The sequence below is a fragment of the Bacillus rossius genome, chromosome 13 (genome assembly GCF_032445375.1).
Source record: "Bacillus rossius redtenbacheri isolate Brsri chromosome 13, Brsri_v3, whole genome shotgun sequence".
NCBI classification, from domain to species: domain Eukaryota; kingdom Metazoa; phylum Arthropoda; class Insecta; order Phasmatodea; family Bacillidae; genus Bacillus; species Bacillus rossius.
Window position 1 is genome coordinate 49,501,148 of NC_086340.1, and position 26,281 is coordinate 49,527,428.

The window sequence follows — 26,281 nt, forward strand, 5'->3', positions numbered from 1 at the left end:
AAGTTTTCAGAATGTTCCGAAAGTTTAAAGAATCTTCCACAAAGTTCTAGAAGATAAAGTTAGTTCAATATCTACCTGCGCCTGTAGACTTGCCGAATGTGATTATTTTGTGTTCACTTAGCATAAAATTTACTAATATTTTTAAGTGTATAGAAAATTGATTTTTTTTTTACAAAATATGTATCACTTCACTACGGAATTAATATACCAAACTTTAAAAAAGCCTAGAATTTGCTTTTAATGTGCAGTGTAAAAATAGTATGCGACTCTTAAAAGGTCAGAAAGGTTCTGATTGCAGATAGTCAGTATTTGTGAACATTTGTTTACATTCGGATATATCGTTTATAAAAATAATCTTTATCGCTGTTTGTGACCCATGGAGATAAGAAACGCTGCCTTGAGAAATAAGCTTGCTGATCTACGTGATGTAGTTGAATGCATACCGGCTTTTATTGTGAGAAGTAGGGCTTAAAGGATTCACGTCTAGGGTAAGGCATTAATGTAAATTTTCATTTGTCTTAATTAGTCACTACTCTGTGGGGGGACTTTTGAAGATTTAGTTTTGTACTAAATAGGCCCCACTAGGGTTGTCAAATAAATATGTGCGAGCCCTTTTCCCTCACGCACACACTAAAACGTTGGGCTGAATAAAACTGTGTAATAAATTAGGTTTCTTAATTGTGTGACTCTTCGCTGGCAATGTGGATATAAGGTAAATCACAGTTAGGTGTTAATTGATTGGTTTGGAACATACATAAATATACACTGGAGTAAGTGAAATTACAAATAACACAACACAACACTTTGAATATTAAATATAGAATTATTTTATTTCCAATGTAAAAACGATTTAAAAGATTTCAATCTTATTAATATATTTAATTATTATTCATATCCCAAAACAACAACCTAACTTAACGGTGACATCATAGTAATTCAATAAAAGTTCAATTACCAGGAGTTATGTTGCGCACATTTACCTATTTTCAAAAGTCTTAATTCGGGTTCGTTGACACTACACAGTTTTTAATTAATGTTTTTAGGGAACTTAAATCAATTTACCTCGGCTAGTTAGGTTCGAATAGTTCATCGGCAGAGCTCAGAGCCTCTCATCTATAGGACCACTGAGTCTGTTAATTAATGTGTAAATTCGCAAAATTTATCTCCAAGTATTATTTAGATCAGCTATAAAGTCAATTTAATTCATGAAATCAATGTTTATAATAAGTTTCGGCGACGATGTGACGTAAAAACGGGAGTTTCGTGATTCGTGCATAAAATTAGGGCACAAAAAAATCTGGGCACTTTTGTTACTCACGTTAATCACTCCTATAATATTTATCTTTTTAGATAAATCCTATTTAAATGTTCTGAACTCCCTAATGGTTCATAATTATCATCCACTATCCGGGATGCCTGATGCTAGATAGCTAATTTTCAGGATTTAAAATCGCCGACGTCACGGAGTTGCCGCTCATTCAGCTGGCCATTGTAGAACTCTCTTTCTTACTAGTTTCCTCAAAATAACCAGTAAGACTCACTTTTAAATGGTGGCCCGTGATTGGCCAAAAGGACCGTTTCAGGTACATAATTTCTTACCGAAAACGTAAACTCCGAACGCAACAATTGCGCGGATAACAAAATTTCACTTAAAATTTAAATAAATAAATATTAAAATAATAATTTACATAATAAAATTACGGCGTTAATTTTACCGTTCACAGTTTTCAAGTCCATTAGTCCTTAGAGGGGTATCAACAATACCTCGTTCAAATAGTCCGGTAAAAATCCAAAGAATCACTTTTCCATAGACATACATAACCAAATATTGCCGTTTCTGAAAATAAATAATATTATACATAGAGCAAACAAAAATAAAATATATCGTAAATAATAATAAATCATTAAACTGTCAAAACAAACATGTTGCAGTACAGATTTTGCCGCCCTTGTCAATTACATTGAACAGTGCTCTTTGACCTGTTCAAAACGGTGCAATGTGATTGGCACTTCCCTTTCTCCGTCGCACAATACACAACACTCTTCGTTGCCTAGCAACGCGCGCAGCAAACGACAAACAAAAAAAACAACTTGAGAGAGACTACCTCTCCTCCTCGATTCGTTTTTTACCGTTGCGCGCCTGAAAATCGCGCCTTTTTAAACACTTGTTGTCGGGTCGTCGCTGCTAACAGACCTGCGCGAAGAAGTTCACGGATTTTTCAGAGCAAAATCTTCGAAGGCTGGAACTGCTTCTGCCTTGAGCCGCTCCTGTTGAGAAGGACTCGGGAGGACTTACTTACTGTGAGTATGATTCACTAAAGGGATTCGAAGGGGTGCAATGTACACGTGAGTCAACAATAGGACGTTCTCCAGGTCACGTCACGGCAGTGGGTCAACGTCCACCTGCGGTGATGACTGCATCCTTGCTGCGACTCCTCCTTCCTGCAGCGGACAGCGGCGTCGAGACGGCGCCTGTCCTCAAAACGACCAACAAACCTGGCCTGGTTCACCACGCGTCGACGGGGTCTGGCATGGGGCGATGATGCTGTACCAGATAGCACGGCATCTGGCACTGCAGCTGACGTCATCAACTGCTGATGTGGCGGCGTCCAGCCGCCCTGCCTCACGACTACGCGCGAGACGGCGTCGTGGCGTCTGCGGTGCTGATTGCGTGGGGCGAGGTCACCACTTCCCACAAGGAAGCACTCGTCTATTCCCTTCACTGTTAGGTACACAATCGTTGCGAACCGCACTACGTCTAGCTCACTCTGGTGTAACCTTCGCACCTGACTTAAGTATAGGTGTCCGGGTCTTAATCAATAACTTAATCACTATGTGCGTACTTGTACTCTTGCAAATACAAGTGTCTGCAGGCAATACAACTTGTGTACTTGCCGCGGAACACTATGACGTCACCGTTAAAACAAAAATATCTTAAATTAACCTTAAAATTCCTAGCTTAACATATAACATTCTCATTATTAACATCATTGTTAGAAAAAAAAAAAATAAATACAATTAATTATTAAATCTCAATTCTTGCATAACAATGCATGGTTATCAATAAACAATAAATTCAATATTAGTACTTTGCTTGCTACTAACATATCCCATTGTTAGTTCGTACTCGATTAATATGCATCACAGTGCATTTGCTTGTTTGTGTTCTCATTTCATGAGATTTCATACATTTCACAAAACATATCATTATACATATCATTATTGGATATTAAACATCACATGTTTTGCTTTTCATTATAACATATTGATAGCTAATATAATTTATATTCATTACTCAATGTTTGTAACTCACACGTTTACATTCCATTATTAAAATATCTGCATTTAACCGTAGCATATTTAGCTTGCAATTTACATTTGCATTTTATCACACTTGTTAACATTTCATCCAAGAATATATATCATATCATGTACATATTAACAATTAATAGTTCATTATTATGTTTGCATAGTACATATTAGCAATTGGTCATAAAACATAACATTTATATATAATTAGATATATAATAACATTTACACATCATAACATTTACATTTCATTATGTTTACAGGTTGTACAATCAAAATTTCATAGTGTCTTTACACATTGTTTCCATTTTCATCTCACATACAGAGAAATCGTTGGTTTACACAATTACCAACTTAGTAACTTTTTCAATTTCAGTCTGCTGTGCTCAGCTCAACAGCTGTAGAGGCTTTATCTTCCTCTTCTCATCTTTCATTAATGTTGTTTTCATCCCGTAGCGGTCTCGCTGGGTTGAATAATGTTCACATTTCATCTCATCTTGGTTACTATCAGTAACATGAGTCTTGTAATCTACTGAGGCTCCTGGCTTCAGTGTAGCTAAGGTTACTCTTACCAATCAGCTGTTTCACAAACATGCTGTATCAGGATAGCTTTCAACACATGGTATCACATGTTCAATATTTTTTTATTTCCTTTTAAGAAAAATTTTCTTGTTTTTTCCAATTTTATAACTTCTGTTAGGCGAAGTTGCTTGTGGACACTTGTTTGCCGGAGTACATTCACTTCTCGCGACAAAGGGCTTAGATCCTGAGTTTTTCAGATCCACATGCTTCGCTATTCCTCACATCATTCGAAGAATACTATTCAAGCAACTATGACAGTGCTGCGAGTGAATAGTGTTGAGACGACGTAATTTTCTTGTATAGGGGCTTCTCCCAATAAATCCTTAAAAATCATCGATTCCAAATTTCAGTGTTTTCATTTCATAAAATGTCAATACCTTGACATCCAAAGTTTAATAAACTAAATATTTCAACTAAAACTGATTGGATTTGTATGCGAAGTGGGTGCATACTTTTCTAATCTGCATTCTGGGTAGAATGCAATCCTAAAGATCATTCTTTTCCCTAAATTCATCCCAGAAATGGTAAAAAAAATAGTGAAGCTTTAAAATCTTAGTGAGTTCTTCTATAAATATTAGAAAATTCAGTGATTTTATATTTTTCATCATCAACATAACGACGCCTATTGGATTACTCAGCATCATCAATAAATCAAGGTAACCTGCATAATATTATTCTGCTTGTAGTTGCAAAGTGTTATGTGCTTTTAGAGATGCTTTGCATGCCAGTGTTTACATATGTCTACACAGCAGGATGGGGTATCATACCACATAGTTACATCAACACTAAATAAGCTTAATTTCTTCTCGTTTGTTAGTACACAGTACATACAGCTTCACATAGGTATAGGCTAGTCTAGTGTTGTATATATATGTCTTTGTGACATTTGAGTTCATACTCATACGAGGAATTGTGCAAGCCAACTGATACATAAATACAATACACATTGTACACTGGTAGCTTCACAGGCTACAATAACATCTGTATGGGTGGCATTTCACTTCACCTCAAATACAGCAATATAGCGGGAATTACACTTCCGCATAACCACAGGGTAAATATCTGCATAGGTGGCATTTCACTTCACCTTTATGCAGAAACAAGCGGGAATTACACCTCCGCTTAACATTACAAATTACAGTGGCTGCACTACGCCTCACATGGCGTACTAGATCACATAATCACAGTGACATACACTTACTCCTCTGTACAGTTCAGATCCTTGGTCTGAAACTTACACATAGACTGCTCTCAGCTGTTTATGGTACTACACCTTATACCATCACGAGGCATTCACAGCTTAGGTCGGTACTGCTTACATAGTAGTAGGGCTCTTGTATTCCCTTAACTGCGTTATATTATAACGGCCTACTGGTCGGCCTGTTGCTGGCTCTGCTAGTGCATAGCAATTCTCTTGTACTATGTCTGTGATGACATAAGGACCTTCAAATAACAAAAACAATTTCTTGGTTACATGTTCCCAGGCCTTGCTTACTGGAGTTGTTTTCTTCAGTACCTGGTCTCCAATTTTAAATTTTGCTAATTTTGATGCTGGTTTCCTCTTGCGTCTGATGTCAGCTTCTGCTGTCAACTTCCTCTTCACTAGAGCTTCTACCTCTTCTCCTGTAGGTAGTTTTTCCTCTTCATTGGGGGTTTGTTCACATCGGGGTAAATATTTCGGGTTGATCGCCACCGATCTATTCAGGCTCATAGCTTCTCCAGGGGTTACTCCAATAGAACCATGTACAGTATGGTTGATAATGCACTCTACATATGGCAACTTATCTCGCCATGATTGCTGCGAGTTATGGCATAGCGTACGTAACAGACTCCCTATCGACTTCATGAGTCTCTCCACAGGGTTACTTTGTGGATGTCGTACACTGATAGTTGTAGGTATTGCACCTAATTTCCTGACTCCTGTTTGCCACAAATCACTGGTAAACTGGGTACCTCGGTCTGACAATACCACTTTAGGTAAACCAATTTCTTCAACGAAAGTTTTTTCAACGAAAGTTTTTAATTTTTGCATGACTGCTTTTGCAGTTGGGTTCACAATTGCATATAATTTTGTGAATTTTGTGAAAACATCTTGCATCACAAAAACATACTTAACACCTCCCTTTGACTGTGGTAGGGGGCCAAATAAATCAACTGATAATAATTCCAATGGTGCTGTTGGAATGATGGGCTGCAACTCTCCATGCAGGTGTTGTCCAGGTGGTTTCGCCTTCTGACATAGGTCACAGGCACTTGTGACCTTACTTACATAGCGTGACATGTTAGGCCAATACACTTGCCTCTTTAATGCTTCGATGAGCTTCTTGCTCCCTACATGTCCCAAGGCTACATGTAGTTCCCAGGTGATTGGTTGCCTCAAATCAGCTGGTATCACTGGTTTCCAGTGATCTTCGAAAATGCCTCTCTTCCTTGACTGGGCAAACAAAACATTTTCTGCTGACAAACAGAAATGTTGGTGAATTTTATTATCAGCTGACTGCTTCTGCAGCTGGTTGATGGTGTTTTTGCAGTACTCATCTGCTTGTTGTTTACATTTTATATCCTTCAGGATATCTCGGAGTTTAGGGTTGGTTTTGAATATCTCTGTGGATACTGGTGCCACTAGAAATTCCTTCTGTCGTTTAGATGTAGATGGTGAACTCTCTTGTAGTTCATGCAGGCGACTTAGGTAATCTGCAGTGGTGTTGGCAGATCCCTTGATATGATGTATATGAATATCATATTCCTGCAGTAGCAAAAACCATCTCGTAAGGCGGCTACCAAATAACTTGCCTGCCTTAAGGCATGTTAACGCCTGGTGATCTGTTAACAATTTCACTGTTTCTCCAAGTAGCAGATCCCTGTACTTCTGGAGTGCCCATATAATGGCCAGAGCCTCTCGCTCTGTAACAGTGTAATTTCTCTCGGCCTGGTTGAGAGTACGACTAGCCATTGCTACAGTCTTTTCAACTCCATTTTCCTCCTGTGCAAGCTTACAACCTAGGGCTGTGTCAGAGGCATCTGTGTATAACAGAAATTCCTTCCCTTGGGTTGGATGGTAGATGACGTGTTCAGTCAGGAACAAGTTTTTCAAGCTGAGGAAGGCTTGCTCGTGCTCTTCACTCCACATCCATGCCTGACCTTTCTTCAATAGGCTGAACAGCGGGACTGCACACTGTGCAACTTGGTTGGAGTATATCCTGTAAAAACCAATTATTCCAAGAAACGCTCTTAGCTGTTTCACGTTCCTCGGTGTAGGAAATTCCTGAATGTTCTGCAGCTTGTCTGGGGCTGTCTTGATGCCTTCAGGTGTGAGGATGTGTCCTAGAAAGGGTAATTCCTCTCTGCAGAATACAGATTTTCTAATTTTCACAGTCATGCCTGCCTCTTGCAGTTTGTGCAGTACAGTGGCAACATGCTGCATGTGCTCTTCAAAATTTGATGACGTTATTAATATGTCGTCGACATACGCCCTTGCAAATCCCTGACACTCGGGTCCTAAGGTTGCGTCTAGACATCTCGTAAAGTCGGCCACTGCGTTACACAGTCCAAATGGCATAACTGTAAATACATACTGTTGATTCCTGAACAGAAATGATGTATATTGGCAGGAATTAGGCTCTAATGGTATCTGCCAATAGCCTGACGACAGATCCATGGTTGTGAGATACTTCACACCTTGATACAATCTTAAAATTTCTGCCGTTTGTACGGGACTTTCCCTGTCCTTGACTGTAATTTTGTTGAGCTCCCTAGCATCGAGACACAGTCTTACTGTCCCGTCTCGTTTACTCACACAAACAATGGGGTTAGCATAGGGGCTTGCTTCTCTCCTGATTACATTCCAATCGATCATAAGTTGTAGGTAGGCTGTGGCTTCCTGAACGTACTTCACCGGAATGGGATAGCATTTGCGGTGGTACGGTGCCTCCTCATTTATCTTAATTTTGGCCTGGTAGAATCTGTTTCTACCTGGCTTGTCAGAGAATACTGACTGAAAATTGGCCAGTACACCAAACAGTCGTTGCAGCTGACTGGGTGATACACTCTTCACCTCCTGTAGTGACTGTCTTATGTCTTCAAGTGATGCCTGAAGTTGCTCACTTGCTTGTGCATTGTATATGTGCCTGTGCATAGGTTCACTGTACAATATTCCTACAAAATTTTCTCTCACATGCCACTTGCCTGTGAGTATGACTGGATGTTATCTTTAAAAGATTTGTGCAATGGGAGTGCATGACTTGATGTAAGTTTTTGGACATACGCCATTGCTAAGAACTTTTTCTGTTGAAGAAAAACTAATAAAATAAAATAAATAAATAAAAATAAAAATACTCAAAAAAAAAAAGATACAAAAAACACACAAAATTAAGCAAACAATTGCTGTTGTCAACAAGGATATGAACACCACAAAATATTCCGAAACAGGAATATGGTCGCACCTGTGTTTCCGTACCATGTGCGTCTCTGCCTGAGGACGGGAGCAGATAGCAGTTCCCGAAACGTCGCTTGTTTCTGTTTAGGTAAAACTATTGTATTTGTTTGTTTTTTCGTTTTGTCATGTTTTTTGTCTCGCTTCAACTGTTGTGCTGAATTATTTTGGGTTTCTATATTTTTGTGTTGTCATCATTTGTGGGGATTTTTTCGTTCTCTTAGTACATTTTTCTTTGTTTTTTCTTTGTTTGCTGACCATATTCCTGTTTCGGAATATTTTGTGGTGTTCATATCCTTGTTGACAACAGCAATTGTTTGCTTAATTTTGTGTGTTTTTTGTATCTTTTTTTTTTGAGTATTTTTATTTTTATTTATTTATTTTATTTTATTAGTTTTTCTTCAACAGAAAAAGTTCTTAGCAATGGCGTATGTCCAAAAACTTACATCAAGTCAGTATGACTGGAGTTTCACAGTCATTTGAATGAATTTCACATAGTTTAAAATCTATCACTACACCAAACTGTGATAGGAAGTCGGTGCCTATTATTAGCGGTTTTGCTAGGCCTTTCACAACTAGTGCAGTCATGTCTTTTGGTCTGCCTAGGCCGTGTACTGTTATCAGTACCTGTCTGTTTACAATAGGGCTTGCCCTTGATGTCACTCCAATTATCTTGAGTGCTGGTACTGGTATCTTGGGTAGTATTATGCCCTGGTGTTCGAGGTAATTCACCAACTCCTCACTGATACACGTGACTTCAGCGCCACTGTCAATTAATGCATCCACGTTGCATTCTTCAATTTTTAATGTCACATGTGGACAAACTGTACAAACTTGATGAATCCTATTTTCATCATTTTCATTATATAGAAAGTCTCTTTCACTTTCTCTTAGCATAACAGTGCATATAAATTTATCGTAGCTGATGCAGCTGTAGATTGGAGATTTATCGCTATGTACCCCTGAGCCTGAATAGTGGGTTTCTGTTCGGGGCGATCCAACTGAAACCCGTTCTAGTTTAACGTGCCCTGGTTGGCACGTCCACCTGGAACACGTTGTTGTTGTTCGTTGTGGTTCCAATTACTGGGTCCTGCGACGCTGGACACTGCAGCCTTGAACTCGGCTGCAACCGGGTTCACTTCCCCTCTCTGGTAGTATGCAGCTTGATGTCCTGGATGCTGCGTCTGGAATGGTGGTGGAAACGTCGCGTTCTGGTAGCGTTTGTTTCCAGAGAACTGGCTATTCTGGGCATTGCCGCCATGATTCTCTGTCGTCTGGGGGGAATAATGGTGGGGTGGCATTCGGGTTTCTTCGTGCCGGCCCTGGTATCGAGGTTCTTCCGTCTTGCGGTACTTCCTCGCGTACTCTCTCTCGTCTTCAGACGAGGATCTTGGGCGTCGGTCACGGGACTCCCTGGGAGGCCGTACTTCAGGCGAGTAGGAGCGGCGGCGGTTGTCGTTGCGGTCGTCCTTCCTCTTGCGCTGGTACATCTCTTCATCGCTATGGTAGTTCCTCGCGTTTGACCACCAGGTCTTCCTCTTGTTGTAGGGGCCTTTGCGTTGGCTCGCAGCGTAACGGCCATACGAGCTTTGCTCCCTGCCCTTGGGTTGCCACGTCATAGAGTGGACAGCTGCCTGACGGTTGTCCCTTGGCTTGTTGTCCCTGTTTTGCCAGTAGTTATTCAGGGGTGGCTGGCGGTTTTGCTGAGGCACCCTCTCGTGGTCCTCCTTAGGTGCTGGCGTCCTGTCCATTTTCTCCAGCTTGTCGTAGTTCAGGAGCCTCTCTCTGAACTCTGTGACGTCTCGGTACGTCAGGCCGGACAACTGCTTTTGGTAGCGCAGCGGCAGCTGAGTGAGTATTGCCGCTACGAACTCCTCGTCCGTCATGGGCAAGTCGAGGTATCTAGTTTTCTCAAACATTGTTGAGAGGTGGGCCTCCAGCGTTGTGCCCTTCCTGGGGTCATACCTCTCAGTATGGAGCTGGGCACGCAGATTGCTCTGAATCCGCAGACTCCAATACTGCTGGCGGAACATGGCCTGGAAGTGGTTGTAGCTACTGGTGGTTGCACTCAGCATTTCCCACCAGTAGAAAGCCTGCCCTTTCAAAGCACTGTTGAGGCACTTTAGTACCTCAGCCTCGCTGAGATTGAATGTGGCCGCATATTCCTCAAAGCGTTTCAGGAAGCGTATAGGGTTCTCAGTAACCCTTCCTGAAAACGTGGGCATGGCCTCTGCCCAATGCTTGGCCGGGTGGTGGATCAGAGTAGCAGGGTCCATACTCGACGTGTTTACAAACGTCCTGCTACTTGGCCGATGAGTGATGGGGGTGACACGTGACGGTTCCTGGGGCTGGTGCTCAGTGTAGCACTCGGTGCCGCCCTGTCGCTTGCCTGTGGTGGACAGTGTGGGAACAGTGGGGCCATGGCACTCGCTTGCCTGGGCCTGGCCTATACTGCCAGCTGATGCAGCTGTAGGACTTGGTTGAACAGACAGATTTTCAAACCTGTCCCTCAGTGTAGCTGTGGCCACCTCAATATCGCTGAGCCTGCTCTCCAGGTGCTGGATGTGCTCGCGCACCTCTTCCCTGGCGTTGGCCTGCCCTCGGTGCTCGTTAGCCATCATGTTCCTTAGGGACGTGACGTGGGATTCCAACCCATCTACCCTGCTGTTGTACTGGGAGACCTGTTCGGCTATCTGCTGAATCTCCTCGTGTTGTTGTGAGAGTCTGACCTCGATGCTGTGTTCGAGATTCTTTATGCTATTACTGGCCTCGTCTAACTTTGCAGTGAGCACAGAGTTGTTCAGCTCCATGGCAGTACTGTTCTGCTCCAGTTTCTCACTGAGAACGGTGTTGTTTTGTTCCAATTTAGAGTCGGTCTGCTTCATCTGAGCATTTGTCTGCAGCAAGATTTGCATCAGTGCTTCAAGTGTCACTGGCGGTGGAGTAGGAGTACTGTCCTGGGGTGCAGCTGTGTGAATGACAGTGTCACTTAAGTTTTCCTGCTCCATGATTAGGGGAGATGTGGGCCGCCCTAACCTTTCCTCACAGGTGACTACAGGTGAATTCCCTGCAGATGATGTATGATGCGACTCACTGCTTGAAGTCTGTGCAGTAGCATACTCCTCTCCTACACTTCGTGATCTTTCTCTAAGAAAGTATTTGTTTTGTTCGTCGGCCATAGTGGTGTGCAAGGAAGTAATTGAAAAAAATAATGTATTACACAAATAGTGCACTTGCACTCAGTACTTGGCTGGTACAGAATTTACACAAAAAAAATGTTGAGGTGTCCCTTAACCTCAAAATCGGCCCCACCGTATGGGCTCCAAATAGTCTGTGGGGGGACTTTTGAAGATTTAGTTTTGTACTAAATAGGCCCCACTAGGGTTGTCAAATAAATATGTGCGAGCCCTTTTCCCTCACGCACACACTAAAACGTTGGGCTGAATAAAACTGTGTAATAAATTAGGTTTCTTAATTGTGTGACTCTTCGCTGGCAATGTGGATATAAGGTAAATCACAGTTAGGTGTTAATTGATTGGTTTGGAACATACATAAATATACACTGGAGTAAGTGAAATTACAAATAACACAACACAACACTTTGAATATTAAATATAGAATTATTTTATTTCCAATGTAAAAACGATTTAAAAGATTTCAATCTTATTAATATATTTAATTATTATTCATATCCCAAAACAACAACCTAACTTAACGGTGACATCATAGTAATTCAATAAAAGTTCAATTACCAGGAGTTATGTTGCGCACATTTACCTATTTTCAAAAGTCTTAATTCGGGTTCGTTGACACTACACAGTTTTTAATTAATGTTTTTAGGGAACTTAAATCAATTTACCTCGGCTAGTTAGGTTCGAATAGTTCATCGGCAGAGCTCAGAGCCTCTCATCTATAGGACCACTGAGTCTGTTAATTAATGTGTAAATTCGCAAAATTTATCTCCAAGTATTATTTAGATCAGCTATAAAGTCAATTTAATTCATGAAATCAATGTTTATAATAAGTTTCGGCGACGATGTGACGTAAAAACGGGAGTTTCGTGATTCGTGCATAAAATTAGGGCACAAAAAAATCTGGGCACTTTTGTTACTCACGTTAATCACTCCTATAATATTTATCTTTTTAGATAAATCCTATTTAAATGTTCTGAACTCCCTAATGGTTCATAATTATCATCCACTATCCGGGATGCCTGATGCTAGATAGCTAATTTTCAGGATTTAAAATCGCCGACGTCACGGAGTTGCCGCTCATTCAGCTGGCCATTGTAGAACTCTCTTTCTTACTAGTTTCCTCAAAATAACCAGTAAGACTCACTTTTAAATGGTGGCCCGTGATTGGCCAAAAGGACCGTTTCAGGTACATAATTTCTTACCGAAAACGTAAACTCCGAACGCAACAATTGCGCGGATAACAAAATTTCACTTAAAATTTAAATAAATAAATATTAAAATAATAATTTACATAATAAAATTACGGCGTTAATTTTACCGTTCACAGTTTTCAAGTCCATTAGTCCTTAGAGGGGTATCAACAATACCTCGTTCAAATAGTCCGGTAAAAATCCAAAGAATCACTTTTCCATAGACATACATAACCAAATATTGCCGTTTCTGAAAATAAATAATATTATACATAGAGCAAACAAAAATAAAATATATCGTAAATAATAATAAATCATTAAACTGTCAAAACAAACATGTTGCAGTACAACTCTGTCGTAAAATCAAAAAAATTATAATATAAAAATTTAATTACAACATTAAAACAAATGTCTTTAAATACATCAACATTCAAAATAATTTTTAAAAAGCGTGCGTTAAGACACGTTTTGAAATTAAACGTGAATTTTTATCTTAAACGGTAACGTGTCGATAATGTGCTCAGCCCGAGGATTCGTTCTCGGGGCGACTAGGGCCGTGCCTGCTCTACTTAGCCGCTTTATGTACGTAATTGTAAGAGAGGTTTTAGTTTCGGTAGCCACCTCCCAGTGTGATAACTGTTATTGCTGATTGGCGGCCTATCGGCCGTGCTGGGATTGGCTGTCAAGGAGGAGGCAGGGCGGAGCAAGGTCGCGCGGGTGGGAGACACCATCCACCCCTCAGAGCTCGGAGAGTTGGCCGCTCGGACAAGTGGTCACTCGGACAAGTGGTCCTTCGAACAAAAGGAGCTCGGACAAGTGGTCATTCGGAGAAGTGGACACTCGAACAAATGGTATACACCCACTGGTAACATTAAATTTTTTCAAAATAATTGATATTTTTAACAGGTGGTCCCAAATTGACAAACGTACTATACGCTATAACGTTTTATATAATGCAGCTGAAATTATGAAATTTTGGCTATTATCAGCAACGATTGAGCACTTATTCGTGATATAAAATTGATTTCAGAATATTGATATTTTTAAGAGTGTCGCCAAATTGAAGTTAAGTTGGAGAGTTACATACTATATGCTATAACTTTTTATGTAATATTGCACAAATTCTGTTCATTACGGCACAAATTAGCACAAATTGAGGACTAATTGTGGACAGATTTTGAACGCAAAATTCAAAAGTGTGGTCGCCAACTTGACACTCGTGTCGCCCGCTGTCTGTTTGCTATAAACATATCAAGGGCTATATCTCCTTTGTTTACATAGCACAAACTTTGAAATTTTAGCAGTGAGCTCCTTAAATTGAGCACTTTTTCGAGATATAAAATTGTTTCAGAATATTGATATTTTTAAGAGTGCCGCCAAATTGAAGTTAAGTTGGACAGTTACATACTACAGTAAGTCCTCTATTTACGTCGTACCGATTTACGTCGTTTCGGATTAACGTCGCAAATGTTTGAGTACTCATGTTTCAATTTAAGTTGTCGCCGATTCACAATAACGTCGTTTACAATGACCGTAAATCTTTATTTTAACCAAAACACCGTATATAATTCGTTTATAATTCTTTGTTTCCTTCAGTAGTTAATTTATGCTATGTAGCGTAAGCTACACGTTCACCGCCTTATCTTATCATACATCATGAGGGACGCTTCCTGCTCTTACGTACAGTATGTACTATATATCTGTTTTTATATTTCAATCAATAAAGGTAATAAAGCAGCTGGTTAAATAACCATTCTATAAAGCTGAGAAGTACTAGTTGGACTTGTTTCCCACGCTGTCGGTTGTCATTTGCTGATAAAATTGCCCGTTGTCACGTCTGTATGCCAGCGCTTCCGGCCGACCTTGGGCCGTGGCCGGCCGGTGGCATGAAACATGGCTCATTTTGCGTCGTTTCTATTTACGTCGCGGTTTTCAGGAACGTAACCCCGACGTAAACCGAGAACTTACTGTATATGCTATAACATTTTATGTAATGTTGCACAAATTCTGTTCATTACGGCACAAATTAGCACAAATTGAGGACTAATTGTGGACAGATTTTGAACTTTGAATTCCAAAGTGTGGTCGCCAACTTGACACTCATGTCGCCCGCTGTCTGTTTGCTATAAACATATCAAGGGCTATATCTCCTTTGTTTACATAGCACAAACTTTGAAATTTTAGCAGTGAGTTTCTTAAATTGAGCACTAATTCAAGATATAAAATTGTTTCATAATATTAATATTTTTAAGAGTGCCACCAAATAGAAGTTAAGCTGGAGAGTTACATACTTTATGCTATAACTTGTTATGTTGCATAAATTCTGTTCATTACGGCACAAATTAGCACAAATTGAGAACTAATTTTTGACAAATTTTGAACTTTGAATTCCAATGTGTGGTCGCCAACTTGACACATGTGCAAAACGAATTAAGGGCTATAACGTTTAGGTTTACGTTGCACAAATTTCAAAATTTTGGCGTCTGGCAGCACAAATTGAGCAATAATTCGTGACATATAGTGTTTTCAAAAAATTTGATATTTTTAATGGGTGGTCGCCAACTTGACTAACATACTATACGCAATAACTTTTTATGTAATGCAGCACAAATTCTCTTTTTTACGGCACATATTAGCACAAATTGAGCACTAATTTTTGACAAATTTTGAACTTTTAATTCCAATGTGTGGTCGCCAACTTGACAAATGTGCAAAACGAATTAAGGTCTATAACTTTTTAGTTTACTTTGCGATAAGCTCGAAATTTTGGCTTCTGGCAGCACAAATTGAGCACTAATTTGTGACATAAAATTCATTTCCAAACAATTGATATTTTCCTTGGGTAGTCGCCAACTTGACGTCAAGTTGGCGACCAACTTACTATATGCTATAACTTTTTATGTAATGTAGCACAATTTCTGTTCTCTACGGCACAAATTATTACTAATCGAGCACTAATTTTGGACAAATTTTGAACTTGAAATTCCAATGTGTGGTCGCCAGCTGTCAATTCACTTCAAACATATCAAGGGTTATAACTTTTTAGTTTTGTTGCGATAAGCTCGAAATTTTGGCTTCTGGCAGCACAAATTGAGCACTAATTCGTGACATAAAATTCATTCCAAAAAATTGATATTTTCCTTGGGTGGTCGCCAACTTGACGTCAAGTTGGCGACCTACTTACTATATGCTATAACTTTTTACGTAATGCAGCACAAATTCTGATTTCTACGGCACAAATTAGCACAATTTGAGCACTAATTTGTGACAAATCTTGACCTTGAAATTCCAATGTTGGTCGCCAACTTGACACACGTAGGCAGGAACGGGACTATGACCATCAATTAACCTTGACAGTTGACAGGACTAAACACCACCACTCCATCACGCTACGTTGCTAAGCTGGTGCGGAGGACTGGATGACTCACCCGTAGCTGCTAGGACGAGGAAGTGAGGGAAGTGGGAGGGGGACTGGTGACAACATTCTCTGTCTCTCTCTCTCTTATTTTACTAGCTGCTGCGCTGGCTTTCTGTAGAGGGGGAAATCTAAAAATAAACAAGAGACCATGATGTGCGAGCTTGCGCACGCACGTATGTGTGTGTGTGCTGTGAGCGTGTGTGTGCGAGAGACCAGATTGTGTGCGTGCGAGCGCGCGCGCGTGTGTGTGTGTGTGTGTGTGTGTGTGAAAGAGAGGCCTTGTTGCTTGTGCGTATGTGTGGGGGCTGGCCAAAAACGTCACCTGTCACCCGGCAGTTAACGACTTCCACTCCTCCTCCCCGGCCCACCCCCTCACTTTTTTTTCCCGTGTATAGAGTGCATCCTTATTTTTTTCCTTTACTTGAGGGGAAAAAAGGGCGCTCTATGCACGGTAAGTAAGTAAGTTTAACCCTAACATCTAGCAGATGTGTTGGTATTATGTTTGTTTAGCAATTTTCATTATATGACGGCATCTTTACGATTCTTTTTAGAGTTCTTTTCAAGCTATTAAACCAATTTAAAGCATATTAGCCTTTATACAGCTATGATTTCTTTGGCCACCCAATTGCTAACCAGTTGATTTCAACTTCAGAAAAGACAACCACTCCATAGACTAATACCTACATGGTTTCAAAGGTCAAGCGTACAAAATTTCATAGAGAAGATAAACGATGAGTTATCAAAGAAATGGCAAAATTTTATCAAGAATAATTAAATTCTGCTTTAAGGAATGGTTCAATCAGAATCTCACCTAGGCAGTGACCTTCCCAGTGTTTTGAAGGTCAAGTGTGCAAAGTTTCAACTTAATCGGATAAACGATGCACGAGTGCATAGAAGTCGAACACACTAACATTCATTTTTACATATACAAAACAGTTTTAAGTTGGCCTGTGGAAATATCAGGTTTTTAGTCTGAATCAAATATGATACCAAATTATTCTCGAATATGAATCCTAAATTTTAATAGTAAGAATGTGAAATATAATCCCACTAAACATTTTTATTTCACATTATGTTACAGTAGCTGCCGGGAGTCCATAGCCGACGGACGTGTGTGCGCGTGCTCCTCGTTTACCGTCGGTTATCTCGATCTATTTTGGTTTAACATCGTCTGTTGGTGTTAAATATTAATTCGTCCATCTTAGATCAACCTGATTTCCGGGGTTTTTTGCCCCATTATGAACCTCTCTCTTTAAAGTCAGTACAGGTCGTCAACACGGAAATGTTTAGATCGCCGACCAAGAAATCTGGTTCCAGTTCTAGTGCAACTCAGGAACTACCCACGTTGGAGATAACCAAGCTGGAAATAATGAAGCCAGATGCTCTTAAACTCGATGATTTAATTAATAAGGTTGAACTGCTTTGCAATAAAGTTGATGCCCTTCAAAACGAAAACGCTCAACTTAAGTTTCTGCTTATCGACTCCCGCTCTGAAACGGCTGTGATTAAACAAGAACTCATCTCAATAAAAGAAAGTTTGTTTGTAATAAATAAAAGTGAGATATCTTATAGTCAGGCTTTAATGAAATCTTCGAGCGACAAAAAAACTGAACGTGTAGCAGTACTGAGCGTCTCGGGTAACGGGCATCCGTCCAGTGACCTACTTCCGACGCAGCAAGAAAAAAGTGACGTCACCAAAAACAACCACACCAACCAACATGCTGACTCTGACGGCTTCACCGTTGTGCAAAATGCATGAAAATCCAAACTGAAGGCGAATACAGAATCCAAGTGTGAGCCGGAAAGAAAGAAAACACCGATGCAAGTGGGTATAAGGAATATTCCCACCCTTAAAACGGTCGCCAAGCCTGTTCCGAGAAGAACAAAAGCACTGTTTGTTACTCATTTTGATCCTTCTGTTCAAGCAAACGAGATAGTTGACTACATAACTAATGAACTCAATCTTTCACATGTTAAGGTAGTGAAACTTAGAACCAAATTCGATTCTTACGCTTCGTTTCACATAGTAGTACTTGAAGAAGATTTTAATAGAATAAATAACATAGTATTCTGGCCGAGTGGGTGCTTAATCAGTCCCTTCTACGGTAATCTCCACCCGGAACAAATTGCTACCAGTGACTCTACATCAAATAATTCCGTCAGCACTGATAAGACCGTCATCCCCATGAAGCCCTTATCAGCTGGTGTCACTGCAACAAACCTGTCTCCGGTGCCAGGAGGAGCACCGTAATTTGTTTTTGTGCATCCTATTTCAAAGGAATTGGAAATTTTTTATCAAAACGTCCGTGGTCTAAAAACTAAATCAAAAGAATTCTATGAAAACATTATTATCTCTAATTATGATTTTATCTGTCTAACTGAAACCTGGTTCAACGATCTTAGCATTAATTCCCACTACTTCACAGACCAATACTCAATCTACAGAAATGATAGAGAAGCCTTGCTGACTTCTAAAGATCGTGGTGGCGGTGTTTTGATAGCAGTCAATAAGTTTAAATTCACTTCTATTCAGCCTATTTTTCACCTGGGCTACCCCGGAATTGAATCTGTTTGGTTAAAAGTTAAAATGTCTCAGAATAAATCCTTTATAATTGGCAATATATATTTACCACCCCAAACATCACCAAATATTTATTCATCTTATTTTGAGAATTTGGAAGATAAACTGGCTGCTTATCAAGATGAGTTAGTGCTTCTTGGTGATTTTAACGTCCCAGGTGTTGATTGGACCAATAATCTAACTACCAACATCGTGCACACGCACATCAAGACTAAAGCACAATATCTTATAAACTTTATATCTAGTCTTGGTCTATTTCAGTATAATACAATCCTATCATCCAAAAACCTCTTAGATCTTTGTTTTACAAACATCTCGCAATGTTCAGTATCTCATGCGGATTAAGCACTTGTCACTGAAGACCCATATCATCCTGCCTTAATTATAAAAATAATATCTGACAGCATTCCGTATGTGGTCAGTTCTACTAGTGTCTCTAGGTCCTATATAAATGGTGACTATCTTGGTCTTTACAATGCTGTTAAAAACTATGATTGGTCAAATTTCTATGAATCTACTGATGTTAACTATCTTGTTGATCAATTAACTACTTGTATATGTCACAATATTAATGAATTCATCCCCGTTTTCATTAGCAAACCATCTAAATACACTGTTTGGTTTTCAAAAGACTTAATTCAAGCTTTAAAATCCAAGAAACATTTTCACAAACTTTACAGAAAAAACAAAAATATGTATTATTATACTAAATTTTCATTCTTTCGAAAACAAACCAAATATCTTATCAAGCGTGATAAAATTAATTGGACCAGAACCACAAACAATAATATCAAGAACAACCCTAAGAAGTTTTGGCGCTATGTCAAATTAATAAAAAACGGTTATCATGAACAGCATTCGTTAAAAGTTAATGATGTTGTATCTAGTGATCCAGTGGTGTTGACTAATCAATGTATTTGCTGAATACTTTTCAAGTGTTTATGTGTCCTCTGTCAATTACCAAGTTCCCACCTTAAATTCATTCCTTGATACAATATCTGTTCCCTCTGTTTCTGACAGCCTTGTGCTTTGGGGCATAAGGGCTCTAAAACCCTCAATGTCTACAGGACCCGACGGGATTCCTAATTTTATTCTGAAAGGCTGTTCAAATATATTAGTACCCCTATAAAAACATTTATTTAATACTAGTTTAAGAACCCAAGTTTATCCAAATAAATGGAAAATTGCCAAGGTCATTCCAATTCATAAAAACGGTAGCAAATTAAATGTGGTTAACTATAGACCAATATCACTATTAAATAGTCTCTCTAAAATTATTGAAAAAATAGTTTTTAAAATCACTAATTTCCAACTAAAAAATCATTTATCTAGTAATCAACATGGCTTTAGATCAGGAATGACCACAGCCACCAATCTAATTACTTTCCTCAATCCTATTTTTAATGAAGTCATTAGCAGGGGTCAGGTAGATGCCTGCTATTTTGATCTTGCTAAAGCTTTTGATACTGTAAACCATTCATTACTATTAGGCAAGTTACATAATTTCGGTCTTAGTGACAATTATGTTAATTGGTTTTCTAGCTACCTTAAAAATCGAACTTTTTTTGTATCTATCAACAACTCCAATTCTTCAAATTTTATAGCTTGTTCTGGAGTTCCTCAAGGTGGTACCTTGTCTCCTTTACTTTTTAACATATTTATTGATGACATTACTCAAATTCTGAATCATTCTTCTGGCACTCTATTCGCAGATGATCTAAAAATAAGTAGAAAAAATTTCTCTTTTAATGACTGTTTATTATTACAAACTGACATTAATGAAATTAATAACTGGTGTAAAGCCAATCTTGTGACCCTCAACAAAGGCAAAACAAAAATAATATCCTTTACCAGAAAATACCTTCCTATCAAATACGATTATAAATTGGGCAACACCTTAATTCAGAAATCCTCTTCTCTCAAATATTTAGGTATCATTCTAGATTCAAAATTGTTCTTTCACCTACATGTTCAACATTTAATTTCTAGTTCCCGAAGAACATTAGCTTTAATTAAATATGTCACATGTTATGCTACCAAAACTGATTCTATCCTCTCACTTTATTTAGCATTAATTAGGTCAAAACTAGAATACTGCTCAGTAATTTGGAACATCAATATGTGCGATAATATGACAATTGAAAATATACAGAATAAATTAATAAATATTATTATTCAAAAACAACTTCCTCTACCCAATCTGATATCTCTCTCAAGTCGAAGAGAATTACTTGACTTTATTTTTATTAAAAAATGTTATACTAACAAATTAAACTGTAAATACAGTCAAAACTCATTAATACGAATCCGCTTAGTACGAAATTCCAGTTTATGCGAAGTACTTTCACAGTCCCGGAAAATAAAGTATGATTTCCTATGTTATTCAGTACTTTTAATACGAAATACGGTTAATATGAATTACGAAGTTGTTTTGATCCCTCAAGTAGCTGTTAAGGTGTATAAGTAAACGGTTAATACGAATTTCACCGCCGAAGTCTAAAGTAAATAGTCTTCATAACCGTCATGTAAACAAACGTTTTTCCAAAGATACATGTATGTATCCTACAGCGCAAAATGGTCGAAAAACAAGATGAAAAGTTCAACTCTAATGGCGATGTTAGTAACTAAACTAGAAAAGATGCCATGTTGTAAACGGAAAACGAAAAGGAAAGAACTCTATACCTTATTAATATTAGTCGTCGGAAGTGTACATACGTAGAAGTTTAAACAATCTATGGAAAAAAGTTCTGATATTTTCCATTGTTCACGCACGTGAATCTTAACCTCAATTTTGAGTGTTTGTTGTTTTGTAATATGACTGCGAAACGTAAACGCAACGAACTTACATTGCAAGTTAAAGTTAAAATTATCGAAGAAGTAGACAATGGAGAGAGAACGAAAACTGAAATTGCGAGTGAATTACATCCCGTAATCGTCGTTGTCGACAATATTAAAAAATTGTGAAAAGATTGAATTGGCTTTTGCGAGTTCGTGCAGATTATCAACAAGAAAAAGAATGCGAGGCCCAAAACATCATGAAATGGAAGCTACATTGTTGCAGTGGTTTTAAGAAATGTGTGCAGCAAACTTGCCAATTTCTGGACCTATGATTCAGAAGAAGACAGACTACCTAGCATTGAGGTTAGGAATTTCAGACTTACAATTCAGCAATGGTTGGCTACAACGGTTTAAGATTCGCAACAATCTTGTTGGCAAAACTATGTGTAGGGAGTCGGCAGCAGTATATATGACCAAAGTTAAATGTGGTAAACAATGCCTATAAGAAAAAGATAGTGCAAACCAGAATTGATGCTTTTTTTTAAACCAAATGTTTGAATTGAAAATGTGTCATGAATGCAATTTATTGAAGTTTGTATTATGATTTATTCTGTAAGTGTTGCATTGTGTTTGTTTTCTTCAGTGTTTACATATTGTCGTGCATGTAGTGAAGCCAGCTTATACTACCAATGGTGTGTATAATTTTCTTTATAATTGTAAATATAGGCATTTAAAGTTCAATCAATTTTTTTTGTCATGATATCCCAATAGTTTGGTTAATACAAACCCTCGTTATTACAAAGTGCTAAAATATGGTCCCTTCAGGTTTGTAATAATGAGGTTTGACTGTATATACTTGACAACACCGGTTTAAGAGTACCTCCTTTTAACAGTCGTTTAACTTCCACTTTATGTACAGTTAACAGAAATAATGATATTATCTTTAGGCTAATAACCAATTTTAATAAATTTGATAAAGACTTTAATTATTTTCCTTTGTTCCTAATGATCATATGTGTTTTAGTTCTGTATTGTCTAAATTGTAACGTTTGATTTTTGTTTTATTGTCTTTCTTTATGTGTGTTTTGTTTTTATATGTTTTATATTGTATTGTTTTGTGTTTTTCATTTATGTTTATTATTGTGAGTGTATGTGTATCTAATTGTGTGCCAACCATTAAAGGCTTTGTCCTGTTGGTTGGCATGTTACAATTACAAATAAAAATAAATAAATAAATAAAATAAATAGGGGAGTAAATGTGTAATGTGGTGGCTTCTGGAAAATTATACAAATAATACTAACCTGAAAGGTTGGTAAGTCTGCTACAGTAATTTTATGTAAAATGTTTGTTAAAATATTTAAATTATGAAATAAAACACTGTGTTTGTAACTATGCAACTAGTTTAAGTTAACATAACTAACCAACCTTTCTTTTCAGTTCCTACTGCCCTTATTGGCCAGAACTTCCTTATTTACATATTTATCCAGAAAATTTTCACGAACCACATGCCATGAAATGCGATACATTTCACAAAAAATATTAATTTTTTTTTAAATGATGTCCCAAATTAGTGATTAAATGAGTTCATATTTACATATTTAAACCCTAGTTATTAACGTGTTTTTGTTTTTAACTGCAGACAAGTAAAATGTATTTTAGTTCAGCAATGTTATAAATAGAGACCTGAAAAATTCGCTACCGCGATAACGCGAATAATAACGCGAATTTAAGCATTTTCACATGTAAAACGCGAATTTCTGCACTTTTAGTTGAAAATGCCTATTTATCATGGTTTTGGCACATTTTAAAGAAATTTTGTTAAATCCACCTAAAATTTACGTATCAAAATAAAGATGCATCGTAATTAATTACACATATGTATATTTACAATGATTTTCCGTAAGTTCATTACTTTTCTAGATACTACGGTTATTTTGATTTCTTAGTTTAGTCGCCATCTTCCTTTTCTCAACGGTTGTTCACTTGTTGCACTATAAAAATAAAATTTGTCACGGGCTTGAAATATATTTATACATAATTATAAAAATGCAATGTTCAATTTCTTTCGTAAATAGTTTTCATATTCTTATAACATCGATTAAATTTACTTTTATATTTTTAACGGTGCCTTTACGTACGGGTTGAAAATAAATTGGCTGGCTAAGAATGTTTGAGATTTAATTTTGGTCACTCTGTTTTGTTCGTTATTTTCATATGAACAAGTTTCTTCTGACAAAAACTTTAATACGTAAATTACGTTGTAGTATAATACGAACGACAATATTTATTGTTAAATAATTATTGAAATTAATTTTTCAACTTTCCTATACCCATATTTTAAAGTTAGGTATAGTTGAATAACACGAAAGAGACGTACAACAAGTATGGAACTTCAATCGTAACCTCAAAATATGAAATCCTACGACGCTGTAAACAAGTTTGCCGCGAAAACCAATTATTTTATCATCGAGTAACGTAGCTAGTGCGATTATTTATTAGGCTTTTGTTTTCGTTGTGGTTTTCTGGATTTTGAGCATTGTTTTAAAATAATTGTACAGCTAATGTTAAATTAAGTATAAAGTTACCCATATTTTGTTTGCAATGCCTAAGCCTCCCGTAAATGCGTGTATACAGGCGGAAGAATTCAAACGCTAAGGTTTCTACGCTTCTGACCCAAAAACGTTAATGTGCAGACAATGCAGCTGCACAGTTACATATTAAAAAAGAGACAAGAACAGGAGAAGTTAGTGGGGTCGTTACCACAACGCCGAAATACAATAATGCCGAATGTCAAAATTGACCACAACGCCGACAGCTAGAAAACTGCTGTGTACCACAACGCCTAAATAACAACTGAATGAATTTGTGTGTGTTTCTTAAATGTACCTAACGCCGAAATACCACAATCAAACCTAACTTAGCCTAGCCTAGCCTAGCCTAACCTAGTCTAACTTAACCTAGTCTAACTTAACCTAGTCTAACTTAACCTTGTCTAACCTAACCTAACCTTTGTAGCAGTCATGCAATGACATTTTTCGGCATTAATGTATTTCGGCGTTGTGGTACACAGCAGTTTTCTAGCTGTCGGCATTGTGGTCAGTTTGGCATTTCAGCATTGTGGTGCGTTTCCAAGTTAGTTTTTGTAAACAATAATTCATAATTTTGTAAAAAAAAAAATTAGTACCAGTTTTAAAGTAAGGAAAATAATACCTATTTTTGAAAAAAAAAAAAATACACCTATTTTTCAGAAAAATAACACCTATTTTTCAGAAAAATAACACCGATTTTTGAGAAAAATAACATCTACTTTTTCAGGTCTCTAGTTATAAATACCATTTTTGCTAGTTTCATGTGGAACCTAAAATCGTAGGTTGTTGAAGATTATTTATTTTTTCCCACTTCTGGTGCATGCGATGTAATGAATATAAATAATAATAATAATTTTTTTAAAGTCGAAATGACAAATATGCAGCTTTTTGAACAGTAAACGCGATTTTGCAGTTACTGTGTAGTGAGTCAGTAGTGAAAAAAAATTTTGTATTCTTGTTCCACGTTTAAAACGTTGCTTATCGTTTATGAAGTTTCATTAACACATAAAAAAGGATACTTATATCGCACAGTGTATGTTGGTTTACGACAAACTTACGAGGAACGCAACAAATATACGTTAATTTTTAAATATTAGTTTTCGAGGTCATATCAAATGTGGATAGTTTATTATTTGTATTCAAAAATTTCAAATATTCGCACAGGCCTAGTTTTAAAAAATTTAGATACTACATAATATGGAAAAATTAACTATGATATTGTCAATTTAGCTGTGTTATCCAGGTTTAGAAGAGATATCTTTCCAGAACGTGGACAATCCAGAGCGCACGAGCGCACGGCAGAATGGAGAACGGCCCACCTGATCGGACGGTGACCTGCCGCACTCCGGTTCCCGCCGGCAGCTGTCCCCCTTCCTCCCACTTGTGGCACAGCCGGGATAAAAAGTCGAACGCCGTCAAGTCGGAATCTTCATCGTACTCCTCGCTACTGCTGGGCTTGTAAATACCTGCATTGTTTTAAAAAGATAAATAAACAACTGTTTGGCAAACAAGTAATAATAAATATAATAAACAATAAACAAGCTGCTCGTGTTCAGATTTTACTTTAAAGTGGCTTCCTGGTACGTATTTTCCTTTGCTGTCAGGTAGCATTAATGTGCTGCCAAACTTATTTTATAGCGAGTTGCACTTCACATATTCTCTCTCTCTTAGCATTCCAGTTAAAACTATAATCCTGCATTGCCATGGTATCCAACGGGCCAGATTAAAGATTTTTCACTGTACCATGTTCTGCTTAAATTATAACCCTCTTATCACTTGCTGTCACGTTGAGTACGAGATCGTCTGCTCGAACCACTTGCGGATCCAGAAGGAGGGGGAAGGGCATAGCAGCACGAACCTGAATTTGTATACTGCTATGTTTTTTGTAAGGGATGTGCTGTGATTGGCCGGAGAGGTGGTGCACCTGCTACACCAGGGACTTAATTGCGAACTATCTTTTTAATATTCATCCTTCGGTACCTGCGAACAGTTGACATATTGGTTTTTCGAGTCTGTGAAGAGGTTATGTGTGAAAATTTGTATACTCTACATGTACTGGCTTTCATGGTCAGAAGATCGCCACCATGTAATTTGTCAATTTTCTTCAAGTATTAATAAAAATATGTTAATTTATGTTTGTGCCTGAGAAATATGATTCCAATATCCAGTTGTCTGCAGTAACATTTATTTGGAACTTACACTGATGTT

The 26,281-nt window shown here is 37.9% G+C and overlaps 1 protein-coding gene and 1 long non-coding RNA gene across 2 annotated transcripts in view; one reads left to right on the forward strand and one right to left on the reverse strand.

Annotated features, from left to right (window-relative positions):
• The window catches only part of LOC134538561 (epimerase family protein SDR39U1), a 116,016-nt gene that overhangs the window by 73,481 nt on the left and 16,254 nt on the right, over positions 1–26,281 (reverse strand). The window contains exon 4 of the mRNA XM_063379987.1: positions 25,393–25,539. Within this exon, the coding sequence (XP_063236057.1) occupies positions 25,393–25,539 (147 nt within the window). The remainder of the gene's footprint in view (positions 1–25,392; positions 25,540–26,281) is intronic.
• LOC134538562 (uncharacterized) lies at positions 431–26,204 on the forward strand. Its single transcript, XR_010076176.1, has 2 exons — positions 431–488; positions 25,304–26,204. It is a non-coding gene; the product is annotated as an uncharacterized LOC134538562 (long non-coding RNA).